Source organism: Montipora capricornis, chromosome 9, assembly GCF_036669925.1.
Source record: "Montipora capricornis isolate CH-2021 chromosome 9, ASM3666992v2, whole genome shotgun sequence".
Taxonomy (NCBI): Eukaryota; Metazoa; Cnidaria; class Anthozoa; order Scleractinia; family Acroporidae; genus Montipora; species Montipora capricornis.
Genome location: NC_090891.1, coordinates 45,825,142 through 45,843,841, shown reverse-complemented (window position 1 = coordinate 45,843,841; position 18,700 = coordinate 45,825,142). Strand labels below are relative to the sequence as shown.

The 18,700-nt window shown below is 39.9% G+C and overlaps 3 protein-coding genes and 1 long non-coding RNA gene across 4 annotated transcripts in view; all 4 read right to left on the bottom strand.

Annotated features, from left to right (window-relative positions):
- Positions 1 to 18,486, bottom strand: part of LOC138015303 (SWI/SNF-related matrix-associated actin-dependent regulator of chromatin subfamily A member 5-like) — a 23,522-nt gene extending 5,036 nt beyond the window's left edge. The window contains exons 1-19 of the mRNA XM_068862291.1: positions 18,357 to 18,486; positions 17,067 to 17,159; positions 16,048 to 16,208; positions 11,522 to 11,622; positions 11,013 to 11,113; positions 10,700 to 10,879; positions 10,252 to 10,407; positions 9,644 to 9,775; positions 9,055 to 9,123; positions 8,861 to 8,970; positions 8,625 to 8,761; positions 4,909 to 5,273; positions 4,296 to 4,428; positions 4,057 to 4,202; positions 3,368 to 3,490; positions 3,004 to 3,117; positions 1,884 to 1,997; positions 935 to 1,057; positions 1 to 208 (exon numbers count right to left, since the gene is read on the bottom strand). The exon at positions 1 to 208 is cut by the window's left edge and continues 44 nt beyond it. Of these exons, the coding sequence (XP_068718392.1) occupies positions 1 to 208; positions 935 to 1,057; positions 1,884 to 1,997; positions 3,004 to 3,117; positions 3,368 to 3,490; positions 4,057 to 4,202; positions 4,296 to 4,428; positions 4,909 to 5,273; positions 8,625 to 8,761; positions 8,861 to 8,970; positions 9,055 to 9,123; positions 9,644 to 9,775; positions 10,252 to 10,407; positions 10,700 to 10,879; positions 11,013 to 11,113; positions 11,522 to 11,622; positions 16,048 to 16,208; positions 17,067 to 17,159; positions 18,357 to 18,413 (2,623 nt within the window). The 5' untranslated portion in view covers positions 18,414 to 18,486. The remainder of the gene's footprint in view (positions 209 to 934; positions 1,058 to 1,883; positions 1,998 to 3,003; positions 3,118 to 3,367; positions 3,491 to 4,056; positions 4,203 to 4,295; positions 4,429 to 4,908; positions 5,274 to 8,624; positions 8,762 to 8,860; positions 8,971 to 9,054; positions 9,124 to 9,643; positions 9,776 to 10,251; positions 10,408 to 10,699; positions 10,880 to 11,012; positions 11,114 to 11,521; positions 11,623 to 16,047; positions 16,209 to 17,066; positions 17,160 to 18,356) is intronic.
- On the bottom strand, positions 5,340 to 6,870 carry LOC138016761 (piggyBac transposable element-derived protein 4-like). Its single transcript, XM_068863944.1, has one exon. It carries the CDS (start codon positions 6,868 to 6,870, stop codon positions 5,881 to 5,883), a length of 990 nt encoding a protein of 329 aa, XP_068720045.1. The 3' UTR covers positions 5,340 to 5,880.
- LOC138016305 (piggyBac transposable element-derived protein 4-like) lies at positions 6,938 to 7,774 on the bottom strand. Its single transcript, XM_068863470.1, has 2 exons — positions 7,010 to 7,774; positions 6,938 to 6,947 (listed from the first exon to the last, which is right to left on the bottom strand). The coding sequence occupies exons 1-2, from the start codon at positions 7,534 to 7,536 to the stop codon at positions 6,938 to 6,940; spliced, it is 537 nt and encodes a 178-aa protein (XP_068719571.1). The 5' UTR covers positions 7,537 to 7,774.
- LOC138015304 (uncharacterized) lies at positions 15,019 to 15,316 on the bottom strand. The gene is made up of 2 exons (XR_011125530.1): positions 15,185 to 15,316; positions 15,019 to 15,084 (listed from the first exon to the last, which is right to left on the bottom strand). It is a non-coding gene; the product is annotated as an uncharacterized lncRNA (long non-coding RNA).
- Positions 18,487 to 18,700: the final 214 nt, after the last annotated feature.

Below are 18,700 nucleotides of genomic sequence, written 5' to 3'. Positions count from 1 at the left end.
TTCCTTCTCCGCGTTCAATTTGCGCCATAAGTTTTTCGATGTCCGTTATCTCTTCCTTTCGCTCCCAAAACACAGCCGCGTAGGTTCGCACCTCCTCCGGCGTTTTGCCCTCCACGTCCTGGCAGATGTTGTCCAGGTCATCTCGCCCATACTTCTCGCACGCCTTGATAAATTGGTTGAATTCTCGCTTCGACCAGTTTGTAAAGCCCTGGGAACACACAAATAGAGATTAATGAGACTGAGGTTCGGAAGGGTGCCCTTTGGGCGCAGGAATGGCGTAGAAAAGTAAAAAGTAAAGTAAAGTAAATTAAAGTAACCATATTTAACGTCGATAACTCGTAAGAGTAATTCAACTGACAAACCTGAGGTCGACGGTGCTCTCATTTTACTCCCCCCTCTCCATCAGTGCTTTGTCTTACGGGAATTTAAAGCTACTTAGCTACACAGAAAGGAAAGAAGTCGAAACAAGGATGCGAGATCCAGGAATCGAACTCAGGACCTCTTACACCAAGGCCGCGCACTAACCGACTGTGCCATCCTTGAATAGTGTTGATAGCACTTGTCTCCTGCCAATGTGGCCCCGGTTCGGTTTGCGAACTCGAGGCCATTTGTGGGGTAAATTTGTTGTTGGTTCTTTTTTTCTGCTCTCCGGGTTCTCCAGGTTTCCCCTCTCTTCAAAAACCAACATTTCTAAACTCCAACATCGGATGCAGGACCTCCATGTAAACCACTTCCGGGTGATTGAAGCTTCCTGGGTAAATATCTCGAAACCTCCCGGAATTGAGCCCTATTATAATGCAAATATTTTCTATTCTTTCGTTGAACTAATCTGGTAAATGATCACGTGATTGAGACCCACAATACAAGGATCAAAGCGAGCTTTCTTGCAGACTGATGGCCGCCTATGTGGAAGCAAGGTTTGTCAATAAGTCACCTCTTGGAGAAGTTGCTCCTTTTCTGCCACTTCCTCCTCATTAAGAGGTTCAGATTCATCTATTAACCGCTGTGCTTCTTTTTGTCTCTCGGCTCCCTGGGGGTCATCAGGATCTCGAGGAACCTTAAAAGAAACAGGGGAGACATCTTTAGCGAAAGAAAGCTATTCAACTTTTGCTTCCTAAGACGAACAATTATAGTTTACCCTGTCTTACGTCAGACGACTTACTCGTCAATGGGAACACCTTGGGGACGAAAGCGTTCACTACATCTACATGAAGCGGGGGCACCCAAGCCAAAATTTCGCGAAATATCTGTTGGGAGGAACTGCTGTCTAAAGAAATTTCGAATCTTTTGCTTGGAGATGCCCTCGACTTTCGGGGGTTTGTCGCTAACATCTAAACGACTAGCAACCAGAGGAACAGGATCCCTTATGTTTTCGAATAGGCTGTTTTCCCTATTTTTGGCACTTTAAAAAATTCAGCTAGCATTTTCGGGAAACAAACAGTTCGTAGGGAAATTCGTGGAAGGCAACTTTAAGCCAGTTTAAGCTATCAATTTCTGAAAGAGAGATTTTATTCCCTAAAATATTCAGGCACTAGTTTTCGGCCAGGCACGCCGATCAGATCAAAGTTTTCTAGCTGATAAATATACAGTATGGCTCAAAAATGCCATTATTCATTTCAAGGAACTCAGGAATGTCCCTCTTAGGCTTAAAGTTGAAATTCGTTGTTGGGTGCCCCTGATGAAGGTCCACTAAAAATGATGCACCCCCTTAACAACATCTACGTCTGCTCAAAAACCATGTTCTCTTAAAAGAATAAGACTATTTTTAATAGTTAATAGGTCACCTCTTTAGACAACCTTCAGAAATCCAAACAACACACAACAGATGTTACTAGAAAGTGAGGCTCTTAAAACTACCAATTCATTATTGGTATCCTCTTTACCTTGTAGCCTATGTTTTTTCTGTAAGCATAAATCTCTTTGTCCAGGAGTTCAAATAACCTCGGTGGGAAGAACTGATAATCTTGTACATTTGGCTGCTTTGGTGGCCGAGGTGCCTGAAACAACAAAGATCAAAGTAGCTGTTGCCATCTGCTGTGTGTAACCTTTTTTGCTACATTAGCTTTTTTATTCCCTTCCCCTTCCTGTTTGGTAACACTAAGGAAAAGTCACCTTATTTAATGTTGATGGGTCCTTCTGCTACAAGGCTGGTATCAATGGAAGTACTGATCAAGTCATAACATTTAATCTTGCTGGCCCCATATTCAATTCTATTCCTCCCTTGTAACATGGATTTTTGCAACAGACACAACTTATTTCTTAATAGCCGAGTCTCAAGAGGCCATATCCAACAATACAAAAATTTTGGTTTTATCAATGGAGTTGATAATGTAAATTGGCCACCATACAGAGATTCTAAGAATCTCTGTGCGGTGAGATTTTTAGAATCTCTGTACGGTGGCCAATTTACATTATCAACTCCATTGATAAAACCAAGATTTTTGTATACTACTTCCCCACTGACGCAGCACCACAGTTTCGTTAGAAACTACCCCCTTTCATTCATATCCAACAATAGACCACTTTCATCAATGGCAATCACCTTAACATTCTTTTGAATTATTTATGTTAATTAGACATACTGCCCTCATTTTGAAACAAAAATTGTTTTGAAATGTGCTTGTCATAGCAAGGCTAGAATGGCTTACTAGCATTAAAACAGGACTATTTGGCCACCATTATGGAAGAGGTCTAGAGAGAGGGGGCAAAAATATTAAACAAATGTCGGCAACAAAAAGCAAGGCAGAGGAAGAAAGAGTCTACATGCTCTTATTTTCCTCAAAACCAAAACAAAAACCCTGCCTTGTCTGGTCTCCGTTGTTCAAAAGGCAGATAACATTATATCCACCTGATAAATCACCATCCAGCAGATAAACACTAGAAAAACCAATAATTGAGTTATCCAATGGATCTAGCGCTGTCCAACTTTTGAACAACTGGTGCCTGTAGTGTAAAGATGGTCCATGAAAGGAAGTGATTGAGTGAAATGGTAAAATTACTTACCTTGGGGGCTTTTGGTTCACTGACTCTTAACATTTCCCTAAAGTAAGCATCAACTGCATAGTTTGCTTTACGTTCTCTCTTTGGAGGCTCAATCCAATGAGGAATACCACCAGTCTGTAGAAAAGGAAGAATATTAAATAAACAGTTTAAAAAAGAGATACAAACAAGTTATGTTGGGGCAAGGATGGCATAGATGTGGTTCCTTCAGTGGTCGGGAACCTTGGAAACGTAACACTTCAGCATGTGTCCACAGATACCAAGTGATACGCACAAACACAATGACACCGATTTGATGATCAGTCAGACAGAACATTTACAGTCAGGGCTAGGAGGTACACCTGCAAGCTTTGAGAGATGATATCACCTTGCGTTTTTCCTTGTAATCTTCCCCCTCAAAGTGAAAGATGCTTTCCGTGGGTGCATCCATGGCGAGTTTCCGCAGTGATCCCTCTCCAAACTGCTTCATCTTCTCTTCTAGTTCTGCAGTCTGGAAATACATGTAAGAGAGATCTCCAATAATGAGCCATAAAGAAAAAAGAAGCCTAAAATAAGCATTACTGTGAGATGGAACGAAAACAAAAGAAAAGAAAAATTAATGTTCATTCACGAAAAGTTTGACTCACCAAATGAAAACACAGTACATGTAGCTCTTGCAAAGCACGTGGACCAAAAATGGTCAAATTATGTTACACACAGACTAAAGAATTCCTTCAAAATATAGCCAGGCCAAGCCATTACAACCACAACGTTGCAACTGGTCAGAGAAGGATTATCTCCTAAGGGTTGTTGTCATAATATTCAACACAGATTAAACCTAATCATGCATTAGGCAACTTAGCCTCGTGATCAAGATCTACACGTACTAAGAAGATGATACAAACTGAGAAGAAAAATCTTTTGACCAGGTGGACAACTTTACAAGATAACCTGATTACCGGCATGTAGATCACTGTTGCTTACCAACTGAGCTGAGAGGACAGACAGACAGACTGATGAATGTCTTGTTTCAGAAAAATTAATATGAGACAAAAGGATATAAAAGTGGCTAATTACCTTCTTTTCACCTTTCTTCAAGATAGCATCTATGTCTTCATCTGTGATTTCTTCGTCTTTGGAAGCAAACACTTCATCGGCACCATGTCTGATCATACTTAACATTTCATCTTTGCTAACCTTCAAGTTAGGATCAACAAGGCGGCCTAGAAAAATAAATAAATTTTGCCAATTGTCAGTTGAGTGCAAACTTGTGTGGCAGGACAGAACACTGCTTCTACTGTGATTGATAAAGTTACCTTGCTGAATGACAATAGCATCAAGGCGCAGTTTCATCTCTGCTCTTTCCACAATTCTCTCTTCCACAGTGCTGTCTGTAATAAACCTGAACACATGCACTTGTTTCTTTTGGCCGATACGATGAGCACGGTCCTAAAAACAAGAATGAAAGAACACATCATTAATGTTATTTTCGATAGAGCGAGGAACTAAATTGGCACCTGAGCATTAAAGTTCTATGAACATCCAATGGGACAAGTTACTGTTGCACCAATGCACATAATTATATCTAAATGTTATAAAAAAGGAGTGAGTTGTGATTGGCATAAACCCCATGCTATATTGCAGCTCAGTGTATGAGTAGTATTGTTAGTATTCACAAGCATGTTTATGGAATAAGGTTGGCATGACTTTATGATAGTCTAAAACCCAGCGATGAAGACACCAAAAAGAAAATAAAATATCAGTGGTCCCTTGACAAAAAAGCTTTGCTTGCTGTATCATAAACAACTAAAAATTCCCTTTCCTTGCATTGTTCTTCCTACTTCTTTCATCACTTCCTTGAGTGCCACATAACAAAACAGAGAACAGTAAAATACTAAATTCTTTCTTCATATAAAATCAATACTTAACCATTGCTTGCAGATCAACTTGAGGATTCCAATCGCTGTCGTACAAGATAACAATATTGGCAGTAGCAAGATTGATACCCAGACCCCCTGCTCTGGTGCTCAACATAAAAACGAACTTGCTGCTGTCTGGCATGTTGAAAGCATTGATCTGGGCTTGTCTCTCTTCATGAGGTGTCTGGCCATCAAGACGGCAGTAGTCAAACCCTTTCCAGAGACAGTAATCTTCAAGGATATCTAACACTCTTGTCATCTGAGAAAAGATCAGTACTCGGGAGCCTTCCTGTTGAAGTCTGCAAAGCAGCTTGTCCAGTACGCGCATTTTGCCACTGTTGTCAACCAGGTGCTGGTCAGTGGTGTAAGGAGGACCTTACAAATAAAAAAATACTACAAGCTCGAAACTTATTTGTCCACAAAGAGGTTTTGAATAAAAACAACAGGACAAGCTTAACAGGTCACGATATTTTTCATTATTCAAGATCGCAGCACCTGAAAAATTTGAAAGTTTAACCCTTTAAGCCCCACAGGAAACTGAGGAAACATGACCCCCTATTCCCGGGACCTACTTTGCACTTCATGGCCTAATTTCAATTTTTCAACCATGTCTGATGAAATGCCTTATATCTCAAAAACTACAAAGCAGACGAAAAAACACTTAAGACAAAAAATGTTCAGCAAGAAATAAACTTTAATTCTAGACAAATATCACACCACATGGTGAACTATAACATGAATTAGAGCAAGCTAAAGATTTCAAAACTGCTGAAAATGCTCCTGTTTACACTCAAATTTAGAATGTCTTGGAAATAAGAAAGCCAAAAAGACTCATTTTCTGAATGAAATGCACAACAGAACTTGCAAATTTTAAGAACTATCCTATATACATTACAATAAATTTCAAATGTGATAAGTCCAGAATTTTCGAGCGATTTTTCGAAGTAAACTTTGAATTTGAATTTCGCGCTCTTGTGACGCATTAGCTCAGGTCATCGATGTGATTCGGGAAACATGCCAAACAAACACGCTTGTTACACTGCTGGCAGCCCATTCTGCAAAAAGTTTTCTGATTTCGCTTCAGGCAGCGTTTGCATCGCCCTTTTCCAAAGGGAACAGGCCAGTGGCTTCCTTCTACTTGATCAGAAGCTACAGTTCTTGCTCGGTTACTGAAATCGCCGATCAGATCGTTGGCAAGTTCAACTCTGAAGTCAAGTTGAGTTCTTGATGGGTGGTTCACGGCCTTTTTCTCCAAAATAAACGCATTTACCACACTGACATCGACACAGAACCAGAAAAGATAACGCCACCATTTTCTTGACTTTTTTCCGACGGCATAATACCCGCGCATCTGGTCATGTAGGTCGACACCTCCCATGTTCTTGTTGTAGCTCTTTACAACAGGGGCACTTCGTACTGGAATAACAGTCCCATCGCGTTGTTTGCGGTTCACTGTTTCATTTCCAACTGGATTGCTTTGGGAGCTCAAAAAATGAGCAAGTCTTTTGTCTTTCCACACAGTTGCCACGAGGTTGTTTTTACGCCGAAAAATCGACTCTCCTTGCCTCAAGCGTTTCACTTGCGCATTGTTTGCTGCAAGTTCTTTCGGAAAGTCTTTCCTGTTTGCTCGCGTCGTTCCACACAGATAAATGTTGTCCTCCAGCAGATCTTCTGCAAGTTTAACGCTTGTGAAAAAATTGTCACAATAAACATGATGATTTTTCCCTGTAATGTTTCGAGTTAAGTTATAAACAACACGATACCCCAAGTTGTGTTCAGTAACGCCATCTTGTCTCTTCCCTGTGTAAACTTCGAAATTGTAAACATAGCCGCTAGACGCCTCGGCTATTTCCCACACTTTAATCCCTCGCTTGACTGGCTTCATTGGCATGTATTGCTTCATTCCAAGACGTCCTTTGAACTTTACCATCGCTTCATCAACAGACAAATTTTTATCAGGTCTTAGTTCCATTTTACAACATTCAACAACGCGATGTAGAACGGGCCGAACTTTGAAAAGCTTGTCGCGTGCAGGATTTTCACGAGGGACTTGATTCGCGTTGTTATTGACATGCAGATGTTGCGATAATTTGTCGAATCGATTTCTTGACATGACTTTTTGGACTGCCGTAACTCCAATAAGAGGATCGCTGCTCCAATAAAGGCGAGTGGCAGGCAACTGCTTTATTCCAAACAGCACGTGCAGTCCAAGGAACGCTTTCACTTCGGCGAGAGTTGTGTCGAACCATTCTGGGTCTGGTTTCACAGCAATACATTCCCGTGCGTAACGATTCGTTTCAAGGACGATTTGCTCAATAAGTTCTTCTGGGAACATCAAATAAAAAAAATCAATCGCTGTTCCATCCTCTGCAACGCCAGAAGTAGGGCCAGTAGCGGCAGTAAATGGTGCAACGTCTACGGGATGTTCGCCCTCATTCCATGTCTCTTCTTCGTCAGAGTCTGTTAGGTCTGAGAGATCGTCGGTTGCAACAGAAGACACAGAAATGTCTGACTCTAAGTCGCTTTGATGTCTAGCTTCAAATCTAGCTTGCCTCCATTCTGCAATAGCTTCTCGATCTTCCTCTTCGAATCCTAAAAACACACCGTCGTCACTTTCGTCTTCGCTCATCGCCGCCATAGTTTTCGATTGAAATTTTGAGACTGATGCTAAGTGAAAACCTATGACATAATTCACATCAAATGAAAGCTTAAACCCTTTTCTATTGGTTCAAAAACAATAGAGCTTCATAGCAACGCTAAAACATCACTTTTCATTGGTTACAATGTACGTGGGTCTCAGAGTGCCATATGGCACTATCGGGAATAAGATGCAGTCACGCAAGAGTGCCATATGGCACTATCGGGGCTTAAAGGGTTAAGTGAGCTGATAAACACAATCACAAGAAGATAAATCATTTCATTTCAAATAAGAATATTTCTGCTAAAAACTGTTTCCACTGACAGCATACAGTTCCTGGATATAATTAAGCTCTACTTTTGGCTCACCAAAAGCAAAGCAGTGTTCATTGTTGTAGTTCATTCAGACTAACTCATCTAAGATTCCTTTTTTTTAAGACGAAAATCCTCTCATTGAAAAAAATAACATTCCATGTGGTAGGAGTGAAGATTCCTCTAAGGTGGCTCAAACCAATGTCAACAATAATATTACTGTTTAGTGACAGTCTATTAGTAAGATAAAATCTATAACAGCTTCACAAAATGCCAAGGTAATGGTATATGAAATACCAATATTAATTAATTAGTGCCTGAAACAAAATGCACTGAAACTATTAATAGGCTATCATGTTTTTATTGAAATCTATCACATTATAATAATTACTATTTCAAGCAATAATGTGAAACGGCCATTCTTGTTGTTTCCCATTGTAAATATTATAACATAGATATTTGGTAATACCAGAAACCCATAAGGGTTGAAACATGTAACGGCCCCTTGCGTTCTGGGATATTCAATTTTCTAAGTACCATATTTAGAACATGAAGAGCGAGGGGTTTCCAAATAAGGTACTCAGCACTGAAACATTCAACCAATCAGTTTGCACTGAATATTCGGAAGCTGTGAACGTGTGTTACACGTTTCAACCCGTATGGGTTTCTGGTAATATGTAATACAGTGTTGTACAATCTTTCATTCTAAATAATGTAGTTCCATGAAACGTTGAACCTGGTTTGAGCCACCCGTCTCAGCTATTGCAAATGACATACCAGGTTCTGCTCCGTCAAACAGGTACGGATGATTTGTACATTTCCGCAGCTGCATGAGAATGTTCAAAAGCCTCATCTTGTCAGATTTGCCTGCTCCATTCACAACATCAATATCCTTCATGAGAATTTTGGTGTACCTACATTGCAGATGTATACAACAATAATCGTTAAATAGGCGTTCATGTGCTACTTTTGCCAATTAAAAAAATTAATTATAGGAAGTAAGGTAACTCTACCATTGTCTTTGCATCTTTGTGAGTCCAACATATATTTTGGTTTCTTTCTTTGGAAGAAGTCTTGTTTCTACGTCAGCCTTGAGTCGACGGAGCAAGAATGGTCTTAGTACCTGAAAGTTTGATCAAAATGAAAGCTATTTCAAGCAGTTATTTATTTGGTATATTACTGACAACATGAAACTACTAATACTTACGGAATGAAGACGTTCCACCAGCTGCTTTTCTTCAACAAGGGAATTCGTGTTAAACCAAGCATCAAAGTCCTAAATCAAAAGCAGAAACAATGTTTAATGTCACATCAGCTTTTTCTGTTGATTTTGACCTCACTACTATTAGTGAAGGGGGTGGGGTTAGAGCTGAGGTCAGCTGTACCAATGGGTCTTTATCATATCTCTTTTCAGGTAAGTTAACAGATTCAACAACAGAGAGCAGCTGGCCATCCTCTGTGGTTGGTTATTATGTAAGGCCACTCGCTAACACCTGGACCTTATGTCCACGACAAAATAAATTGATTTTAAACATTGGAATTTTGTGCTTTGTTCATAAGTACTTTCCCCACCATTCCCTCCCTCTTTCCACTGATTTTATCAGTGTGACAGGTGACTGAGCGGTCCATCTTCCCCACAGGGGACACAACTGGGTTGAGGGGATTTGCCAGCCATGGGTGTAGTCTTCATCCAGGAGCTGGTTGTCTGTAGTGGCAGATGCTCCTGGATATTTCAGGCACCCAAACAAGCAATTCAGTTGTTAAATTGAATCAACAATATTACTGATTTAACTTACATCTGCTGAACTAAAGACATCTGGTAGTAAAAAGTTCAGTAGTGACCAAAGCTCATGAAGATTGTTCTGTAATGGAGTTCCAGTCAGAAGCAAACGATTGGTGGACCTGAGTTCTCGCACAATTTCGGAGAGCTACAGTAACGAAAAAACACAAATTCATGCCACATCAAATTTGGTGAACTGATACAAAGGAAATTTGAGCAATAAGCCCAGTCGCATTTCAGCACGGATTAATGCTTGGGTGAGCATTAAAACACAACACACACACACACAAAGTGGGCATAAACAAGGGGTGGGGGGGGGGGGGGGGGGAGGAATGTACTGGCAAGGATTGGATAATACCCACCCTGCCCATGTGGACCACTGGATGAGGGGCCTCTGCACCTTGCTCAGGGAGTGCCTCATGCCTGTATTGCAAAGCGGTCAAACGGTATACAAATAGTGGGTGGAGCCTGGGGAGGAATGCTGCAAATTCTCATCATAGGATTCCCCTAGTTGGCTCTTTCAATCAACCTCGCCATGTGAGCCTTCATGGTTTGACTTTCTCAGAAACAACAGAAAAAAAAAGAAAAAGAAAGAGTTTGCACAGAAAACTGTTTTTCACTTACTTTTGACTTTTCATTTTTAATTCTGTGTGCCTCATCAATGACGATGTATCTCCAGGCAAATTTCTTGAAAACAGCCTTTTCTCTGATGACCATCTCATAAGATGTAATGCAAGTATCCCACTCACCAGGAAGCATTGTGTCACGGATAAATGCTGCCTAATAATAGAATTATTGACAATGAACTTCATTCAATGAATGCAAGTGTCAAATGGGTAACCATAATTTATTCAAAAAACTAATGTGTGCACACGGCTTTTTTTGACTGGGAGGGGGGAAGCCATGAAGGTCTTAGAGAACGTTCCTGGTGGTATCTTTGGCATAAATTTGCTTTCTTGTTTTATAATGATAAGGAGTCCTCCAAAATAATTCTAATCCCATTGTAAAAAAAAACACTTCTTTTGTAAACCCAACTTCAATATCCATTACACCAAAAACAGCACTTCCTCACTCTCTGCTCCTGTGTTCCAATAAGGCAGACAGCTCTAATGCTTGGGCACCACCGCTCAAACTCTGACATCCAATTGGCCAGAGTAGACTTGGGTACAATAACAAGATGAGGACCAGGAATCTCTCGGAAGTGCTTCATGTAACCCAACAGAGATATGGTCTGTAGTGTCTTGCCAAGACCCTGTTGGACACAAACAAATCAAACAACAAAATAAAAGAAATTATTTTCTCTGTTACCAGCTTACATTTTCAAACATGTTTTCCAATCTTTCAATTTCAAATAATTCAAACTGCTACTGAACGTAATTATTCACCATTTCATCAGCTAAAATTCCATTGATTCCATTCTCAAATAATGATATCAGCCAGTTGAGTCCTCTCAACTGATAATCCCGCATTTCACCATTTTTAATGACTACAAAAAAAAAAAGAGATTTATTTTCTATTAGTGTATGATGGACAAAGCTACAAAAACCAGCTGTATGAGTTACTGTATTGCTTTCTACTGGAACAATGAGCCAGACACATGCAGGGTCAGGATAAATGAGAAGGAACTAATTTTTGCCCTTTTGTTACAGAAACTAGTAGCAAGAATTTGCATTTTTGACACCTATCTTAGTCAATATACTAATACTTAATATAAGCTAAGGGGTAAGAGTATGAAGGAAAATAAACAAAATTTATGAATCTGAAAGTCATATTGCAACTGCAAAGATCTTTTGACTAAAACTCTCCATCATTATCTCCGATGTCCGCTGTCTTTTCAAATGGTACATCAATTGCTGCACAACTTGTCACAGCACGGGAACAATAGGTCACTTACAATGGGGATTCTGATCAAAATGAAGAACAGATGTCTGTGCATGCTTGTTTTGGCTGATCAGTTCTTCATCTTCCTCTTGCTCTGTACGGCGATGACGATGGCTGCAATCAAGCAAGTTCAGAGGATTTGTCATTCATCATGACCTTGAACAATACATACTACGTCTTATGACTTACAGTATATGCACTTCTTCAGATTTTTATTAAGCATAATTCTAATTAGTCTTGATCAAAAAGCCAAACCCCAAGATACAATACCCAGAAACTGGTTGCCATCACGACATGAGAGTCAACTATATAGCATGTTAAAAATATCAGGCTACTCTCCTTGTGGAGACAGCCTTTTAAACTCCCTTAGCTACACTGCAGGGCACCGTGAATTTCAATTCACGGTTACTGAAGACAACTCCAGAAAGGAATAGAACCTAGAGCATCTGCATGTGTATGTGAAAACAACAATTTGCAATTATTGATGTTTTGAATGGGGTTAAATGTAATCAAGGCAGGTTAATCTCAAGCCAATACGTTATGCAGCCTTTTCACGCCAAGTATGCGTGCATTTAGTTCTAAGACTGTCCCCTCTAGCAAAGGGTTCTGAATTCATATTGGCTCGGGCAAATTTATATACTTCCGTGCAGTTCATGCCTTGTTGGATTATCTATTGTTGAGAGGCCAGGGCCTTTGTTTCTACGTCAAAATGGGCAACCCCCTTTCTCGTGCTGTTTTGCCTCGGTGGTTTTGTCAAATTATGGCCTCTGCAGGAATTCCAGGCAATTTCTCAACACACAGTTTTCTCATAGGAGCTGCCACAGTGGCTGGATGTAATAGTATATACATGTATACCTGACCACTTGATTCAGGAATTGCACAGATGGTAAAAAAATGCTTATCAGCGCTATATCTGGACACCAGCCAAAGCCTTAGCATATGTATCACACAAGATGACATGACTGGTGTGGCATTGCTGTCTCAGGGAATCTGCCAGCCATATTTGGTAGGTAGCTATACTTGGCTTTGACTTGCATATGCATGCCACATGCTCCTGGGTGATTGGAGTTTGTTTTTTGGAAAGGTTTGGTGGTTCCACCCAACATCCCTAGTGTTGGGTACATGTAGTTTCTGCTTGCTGGTTGCCAGGGATACCACCCTGTGGTGCCTGGATCAGGGCACAGGTTGCTTTTTGAAGGTTCCATGCAAATTTCAAACTCATTATGTGATATCCAGGTTCATTATCAATATCAAGCTAGTTCCAAGAAGGTCCTTCAGTAATTTGGCTAAATCTACAATTTCAGCATTCACAACTGACGATGGATTTAAATTTTCAATTAACCTTCTTGCAGAATCTTCTTCTTCCGGCTGCAAAAACTCACGTAACTGGCAAGAAGTACATGGTGTTTAAGTGCGCCCACGATCCCATGAGGCCACTAAAACAATATGGCGCCTAGTAAATGCGGTGATCGAATATCGAAGTACATTTTGTGCTATTAATTAATAGTGTGTGAAACCGATTTTCTTGAAGTATTTAGACATTATTTTCGTGGGAAAAGAAGGGTGAGTCGTATTCTAGCTACCAGTCCCGAAAGATTTCATCATATGCAGAAGCTGTCTTCTGTTTATCGTGGGTTATCAGACAAAACGTGATTCGCCAGCTGGCGACCAGTTCTGAAAATCTAGTCGCCAGCACTCAATTTTTGGTCGCATTGGCGACCAGTGAGTAGCAATTTCGAGCCATGAAGTAAATGTTTTTCCCACTAGGCTTTTAGCCAGATGGGTGTCTGGGAGTCCACATAATATCCACCTTTTTGAGAAATTGTGTTTTTTTTACATTTTGGTCCTGACTGCCTAGCAAATTCAACGCCAAACTACTGTTTACTAACACTTGCTTCACCTTGAACTCCCTATTTTAACAAGTTAACTTTGTTTTTGCAAGGAAAGATCTGTTTTTCGGCAAGCGTCGGCAAGTCACTGCAAGTATCATCTGAAGCGATCTGAAGATCCTTGTCGAAAAAATGATATCTCTGGTTATATTTGACACATATCATTCATTCAAATGATAAAATACTCTTTCCTTGAAGAAAGAACTGTTTATCAAAGTTTCTATGGTGCGCCGCTCTTGTTTAGTTATTTTTATTCAAAGAAAAGTTCTGTGTTTCGGCACGCCTTGGCAAGTCGTTTGCAAAATCTTTATTGTCTCAGGGATCCACATTGGCAGTCGTCCGGTCCTCCCAGACGACTTAAAACCCGTCTGGACGACTATAAAAACTCCAAAGGTCGTCCATTGGACGAGTGAAGTTGTAATTGATGTCTTTTTGTGAATGCCACCAAATGCTATAATATAGAATGTACTTTCGATCTAATTGCTTTCCATTTAATGGAAACTTCCAGAAAAGAAGGAATAAACATGCAGCTTTCCTCAGCACTTAAACACTCAAGGCATCAAGTGCCACCTTTGACCACGCGGTATTTTCCATGAAACGATTGCAGGCTCAATTTTCATGTATCACACCGCTGGCATGGTTGTTAGCTCGTCGTTTAGCAAAGAGCAAAGGGCGAGTGGTGGTCTCAGCTGATAATGTGGCTTTAGTTACAAGTTGTTTCGACACTTCTGGCAAAAAGGAAAACAAAAGAAACGGAACGTGCTGCTTACGAACAGGAAAAACACAAAATCTTGGTAGCATTTAAAAGGAAGACACTTACAAAGGAGCGTCGAAACTTTGGGTCTTTAAATAGTAACTTTCTGCTTGCCACATTCAAGTGCGAGAGTGTAAAATATCAAAGTTTCTATGGCAAGTCGCTTGCTTGGACCATGTTTACTTTATGCCGAAGAAATGTTATCTTTCGGTTGTGTTTGCTCCATGAAGATGGGATTGTCGAAGCATTATCCCCAGTTCTATTTGACAAAAAACAGTAAACTTTTTATTCAACGGCAAAATACTCTCCCTTTTAATGAATGTTCGGTCTGTTTATTTTCTGTCAAGTGCCCAATTGAAAAAAATTAATGTTAGTTTCAGCTAACATTTTGCTAACTACAGTAAGTCTCGTCTGAAGTATACTGTATGTATACGCATATTCAAAATAAAGACAAGCTTTAAAGCAAGCTGTCAAGTCATTGAAAACAACAATGACCTGTTAACAAAAGAAGAAACAATACGTTAGCCCATAAATACTAATAAGGCATATGACTGTGCATACAATGCATACACATATACGCATATTGGGCTGATGCAAATTACACATATCTTTTGGTTCAGATATATCTAAGCTGCACTGTACTAACCTGCGATCAGGCGTACTTTTCCTTAGACATGGTGGGAAAAGGTACGCCTGATACAATTTCTTAACGAGTCGTCTGCTCGTAGTCCAGAATCTGGACTTTACTCTGATTGGCCGAAAAACAATAGAGCTTTTGGAGCCTCGCTCCGATTGGTTACAGAATTGCAAATCATACTTCTTGTCGGTTAACAGCTGATGAAATTATGGGCGCCAAGAAGGATTTCAACACGAGTGATGTTTAGGCTCTGTTTACAGCTGCTGTTGCTTCGACTTCAGATTTTTTCCAAAAACCTTTAAAGGAAGAGCGGAGAGAATGCATCCTAAGAATGGTTTGAGTAAAAGAAGACATTACAGTTGTACTTCCTACGGGATTTCGCAATAGTGTTATTACCGGTAATACAGGCCTGAGCATTCTAGAAGAAAATGCATCGTTCTTCTTCCACCAACTCGAAAACGTTTGTAGTCGCGGCAAGTCCTTTGGAATCTATTCGGAAGCAGCAAGTTGCGAATCCAAAAAGAACCGAATGGAACTTAAGGGCTGCCACATTCGGGGAATCAACCGAACTTGACAGAGAAATTCGACACTGTTTACGGAATCGCTGAACAATCAGAACACACTTCTAACAAAATGATAGCTGAGTAGCTGCTGCTGAAAAACTAGACTTTCTCAAAGTCCATTTTCCTCATATCTATTTTTATAGCATCTTTTATTGGCATCTCAAATATTCGAGTTTAAATAAAGTTTATTGTTCTGTTGATTGTGCCTGATGATGACATGAAGAATTCGGGCTTTTTCTGCCATTTTATCTCGAAATTCTTTGTTCCTTGATGGTTTGAACAGAGAAAGCGCACCCACTGTCAAGCAGGATTTGCAGAAATAGCTTTGGTTGCAGAAATCAAAGCCAGAGTACTATTTTGTTTTTGTCGCGTCTTTACTTGAATCGCAGTGTGCAGGTAATTTCCGGTAAAATCTGATTGGCTCACATTTATAGCATGACACATGATAACATCACTCTTGACAGGTGGGCGGCAGACGACTCGTTAAGAAATTGTATCAGGCGTACTTTTTAGCGCCCTGTCTCAAGAAAAGTACGCTTGATCGCAGGTTAGCACTGTACTAACTTTTACGGCACCAGCTCCCATGCTCATCCCCAATTTAATGGTGTAATGTTCCCAGGAGAAAGACGATAAACTACTTGCTAGGCAAGAGGCAAAAGGAGAACTGAAAAATGACAAGTTTCAAAAAGCACTTACTCTCCGCAATCAGATAATTTTCTATTTCTGCTTGGGAACTGAGGAGCTTTCATTTTCAAAGGACTACTCGGTTGTTTCTTTGTTCTTGTTGTGTTCATAAAATGAGCAAAGATCTCTGTTTGTTTTAACAGATAGTTAAACCTTGTGGCCTTATCAGCTTCCTACAGTAAATAAATAACAACATGTTACTTAATTACTCCATGAAGAATAACATAATTAATTTAGGAAACATGGATTATAAATAATTATATCTAAAGTTTTACCTTCGGAACAATTGACTTAAAAACAATACCCTATTAGTTTTTTTCTCACACCTAATTGCAATTAGAACCGCACTGCCCTGCTTTTTATAATCAATAGACGCCGCGTGTATATATATAACTTGATAGGTTTATTCTCCATTAAATACTGTCTGATGAGTGCGTGAGCACGAAACTCGGAGTAACAGAGAATTATGTCTCTTCGTTATATCTTCTTATTCAAAGCTCTACACTTAAAAGTGTATTGAGCACTCTTTAACGGCATTAGCTACTTTATTACACGTCTAAAGTTTTACAACAACATTGTAAAACGTAGTTAATGGAGTGTGACTCGTTTATTTCGTAACCATTACACAACGAAAACGAGACATGAATGGACTCCTATATTCTAACAATTTGAACTGAGATCTCTTATCCTTGTTTTTAACACTGTCTGCTTACAGTTGTATCCTTCGTCGGGATTGGGTAAAGTAACAATTATCCCCATTCATGTCACGTTGAGTACTACACAAGTTTTTTGTATTAGATGGTATGTTAGTCACCACTGGTTTAGCCCTAGACATTAATCTCAGCATAAAAAGCTCCAGTTAAGTCCAAAGTATCACTTTGATCAGTGAAGATTCTTCATTCACGCATCACATTCGCATTAATGTAAGGCCTATAAGGATTTCTGTGCCGTTTACATATATACATGTACGTTAGGACAACACTCATTTACACAAAAGAAATTAAATTAACAATAATTTCAGCAGTTCTTACAACTCTCTCTTCATATCCTTGTGGTGCTGGCTGGTAACTGGCCGACTTTCCTTTTGAAGAAGAAGCCTTTGGTTCTTCAACTTCATCACCAGACTAAAGAAGAAACAAAACTTTTTGCAACAAGGCTCAACTGTCAATAAGAGTTTTGAAGTGACACCTTTCATTAACCCAGTGACTCCTGGGAGTAAGATTTAACAGATTTTACTCTTTCTAAGGCCAGACAATTTTACACAACAACTGGGGGTATCCTACAGTGTAGGATGCCTGAGGGGTCATTACATGTTGGTTAAAGAATGCAATGTAACCAATTACATGTCAATCCCTTCAAGGGTTGACAAGGAATAGACCAACCTCATCAAGATAATAAAGTTGAATGATCTCTTAATTACTAGACAGGAGAATTGAGATGCAACTGAGCTCCAGCAACCAAGCCATATGTTAATAAAAAACTGGGAGATTTGTACAAGGAAAAACTATGCCTTCAGTCTCAAGTACAGCTCTCAGCCTAAAACGTTGGTTGTACTTCAAACTAAAGGTACACCTTGTCCCAAAATTAATCAACCAAAGCTAGTGAATAACATTCTTAAAGCAGTTAAATGCCATTTAACCGAGTTAAAAACAGGAGGTAGGGTAGGGATACTTGGAGATTTCCCTTAAATGTTAGCTTGCCAGAAACCATGCTGATAACAATGTAAGCACAATAACAGAGGAAAACAAAGAAGTTGATATTCTCAGGCAACAATAAACAAACTAAAACTGGTGTAAGAGCATTTCGCACCTGTAGCTTGTATGATGCTATTCGTTTACGTCAACAGATAATGAGATAATGTAAGCTGGCAATTATCCGTAAGAAACTACCGTTTCGTCCCACGGGAGTGAACAGAGTCCTACGATCGTCAGTACCTCAAAACCCGTAACAATCATAAATTACAGTTTGATTAAAGGTCGTAAAATTAATTTTAAAAATTCAATTTTCTATAGCTACGACCAGCAAGCAGCCCGGCAAGCGCAGCTTAGCTGAATTCGATCCAAAATAACGTATAACCACTGCTATCGATACACTCCAAGTCTTTTCATCAACGTTCTTGGAAATAATCTTTGATTAAGCATTCCGGGGTCTTAACACAAGAAAACTCTAACCATTTCAAAACTGAATCAACAAAAATTTCAAATGCACATGGCCAATTTTCGACAGCAAGGTCACCCAACCACAACGTATGTTTTTTGACCTCAAAATAACCACAACTCCAACCAAACTTCGACCCGTAATGGTTATTCACATGGTAATACCTCTTCAGGTGTTGTGCTTTCGCTACTTGATGATTCTCCATCCTCGTAATCAGGCATATTTTCGTGATGGCTGAGAGACAATAGATGATCACACTGAAAGCCGGGGGAGAACGATGTTTTTGGCGGCACACGCTTCGCAAAGATTTATGGGCAAGATTAGGCTAGTTCCAGTGCTGAACAACCGCGTTCCCAGGGTCTTCTCGGCTTTCAATATGGCGGCGGGTTTCCCCGGTCTTCTATCGACCCGCCACCTGGGAACGAGGTTGGAACGGAATGTCTCATGGTGATATCACGCAAAAGTGCCCTATCTCCAGTCTACCTCGATCATCTTCTCCTCGTGGAAG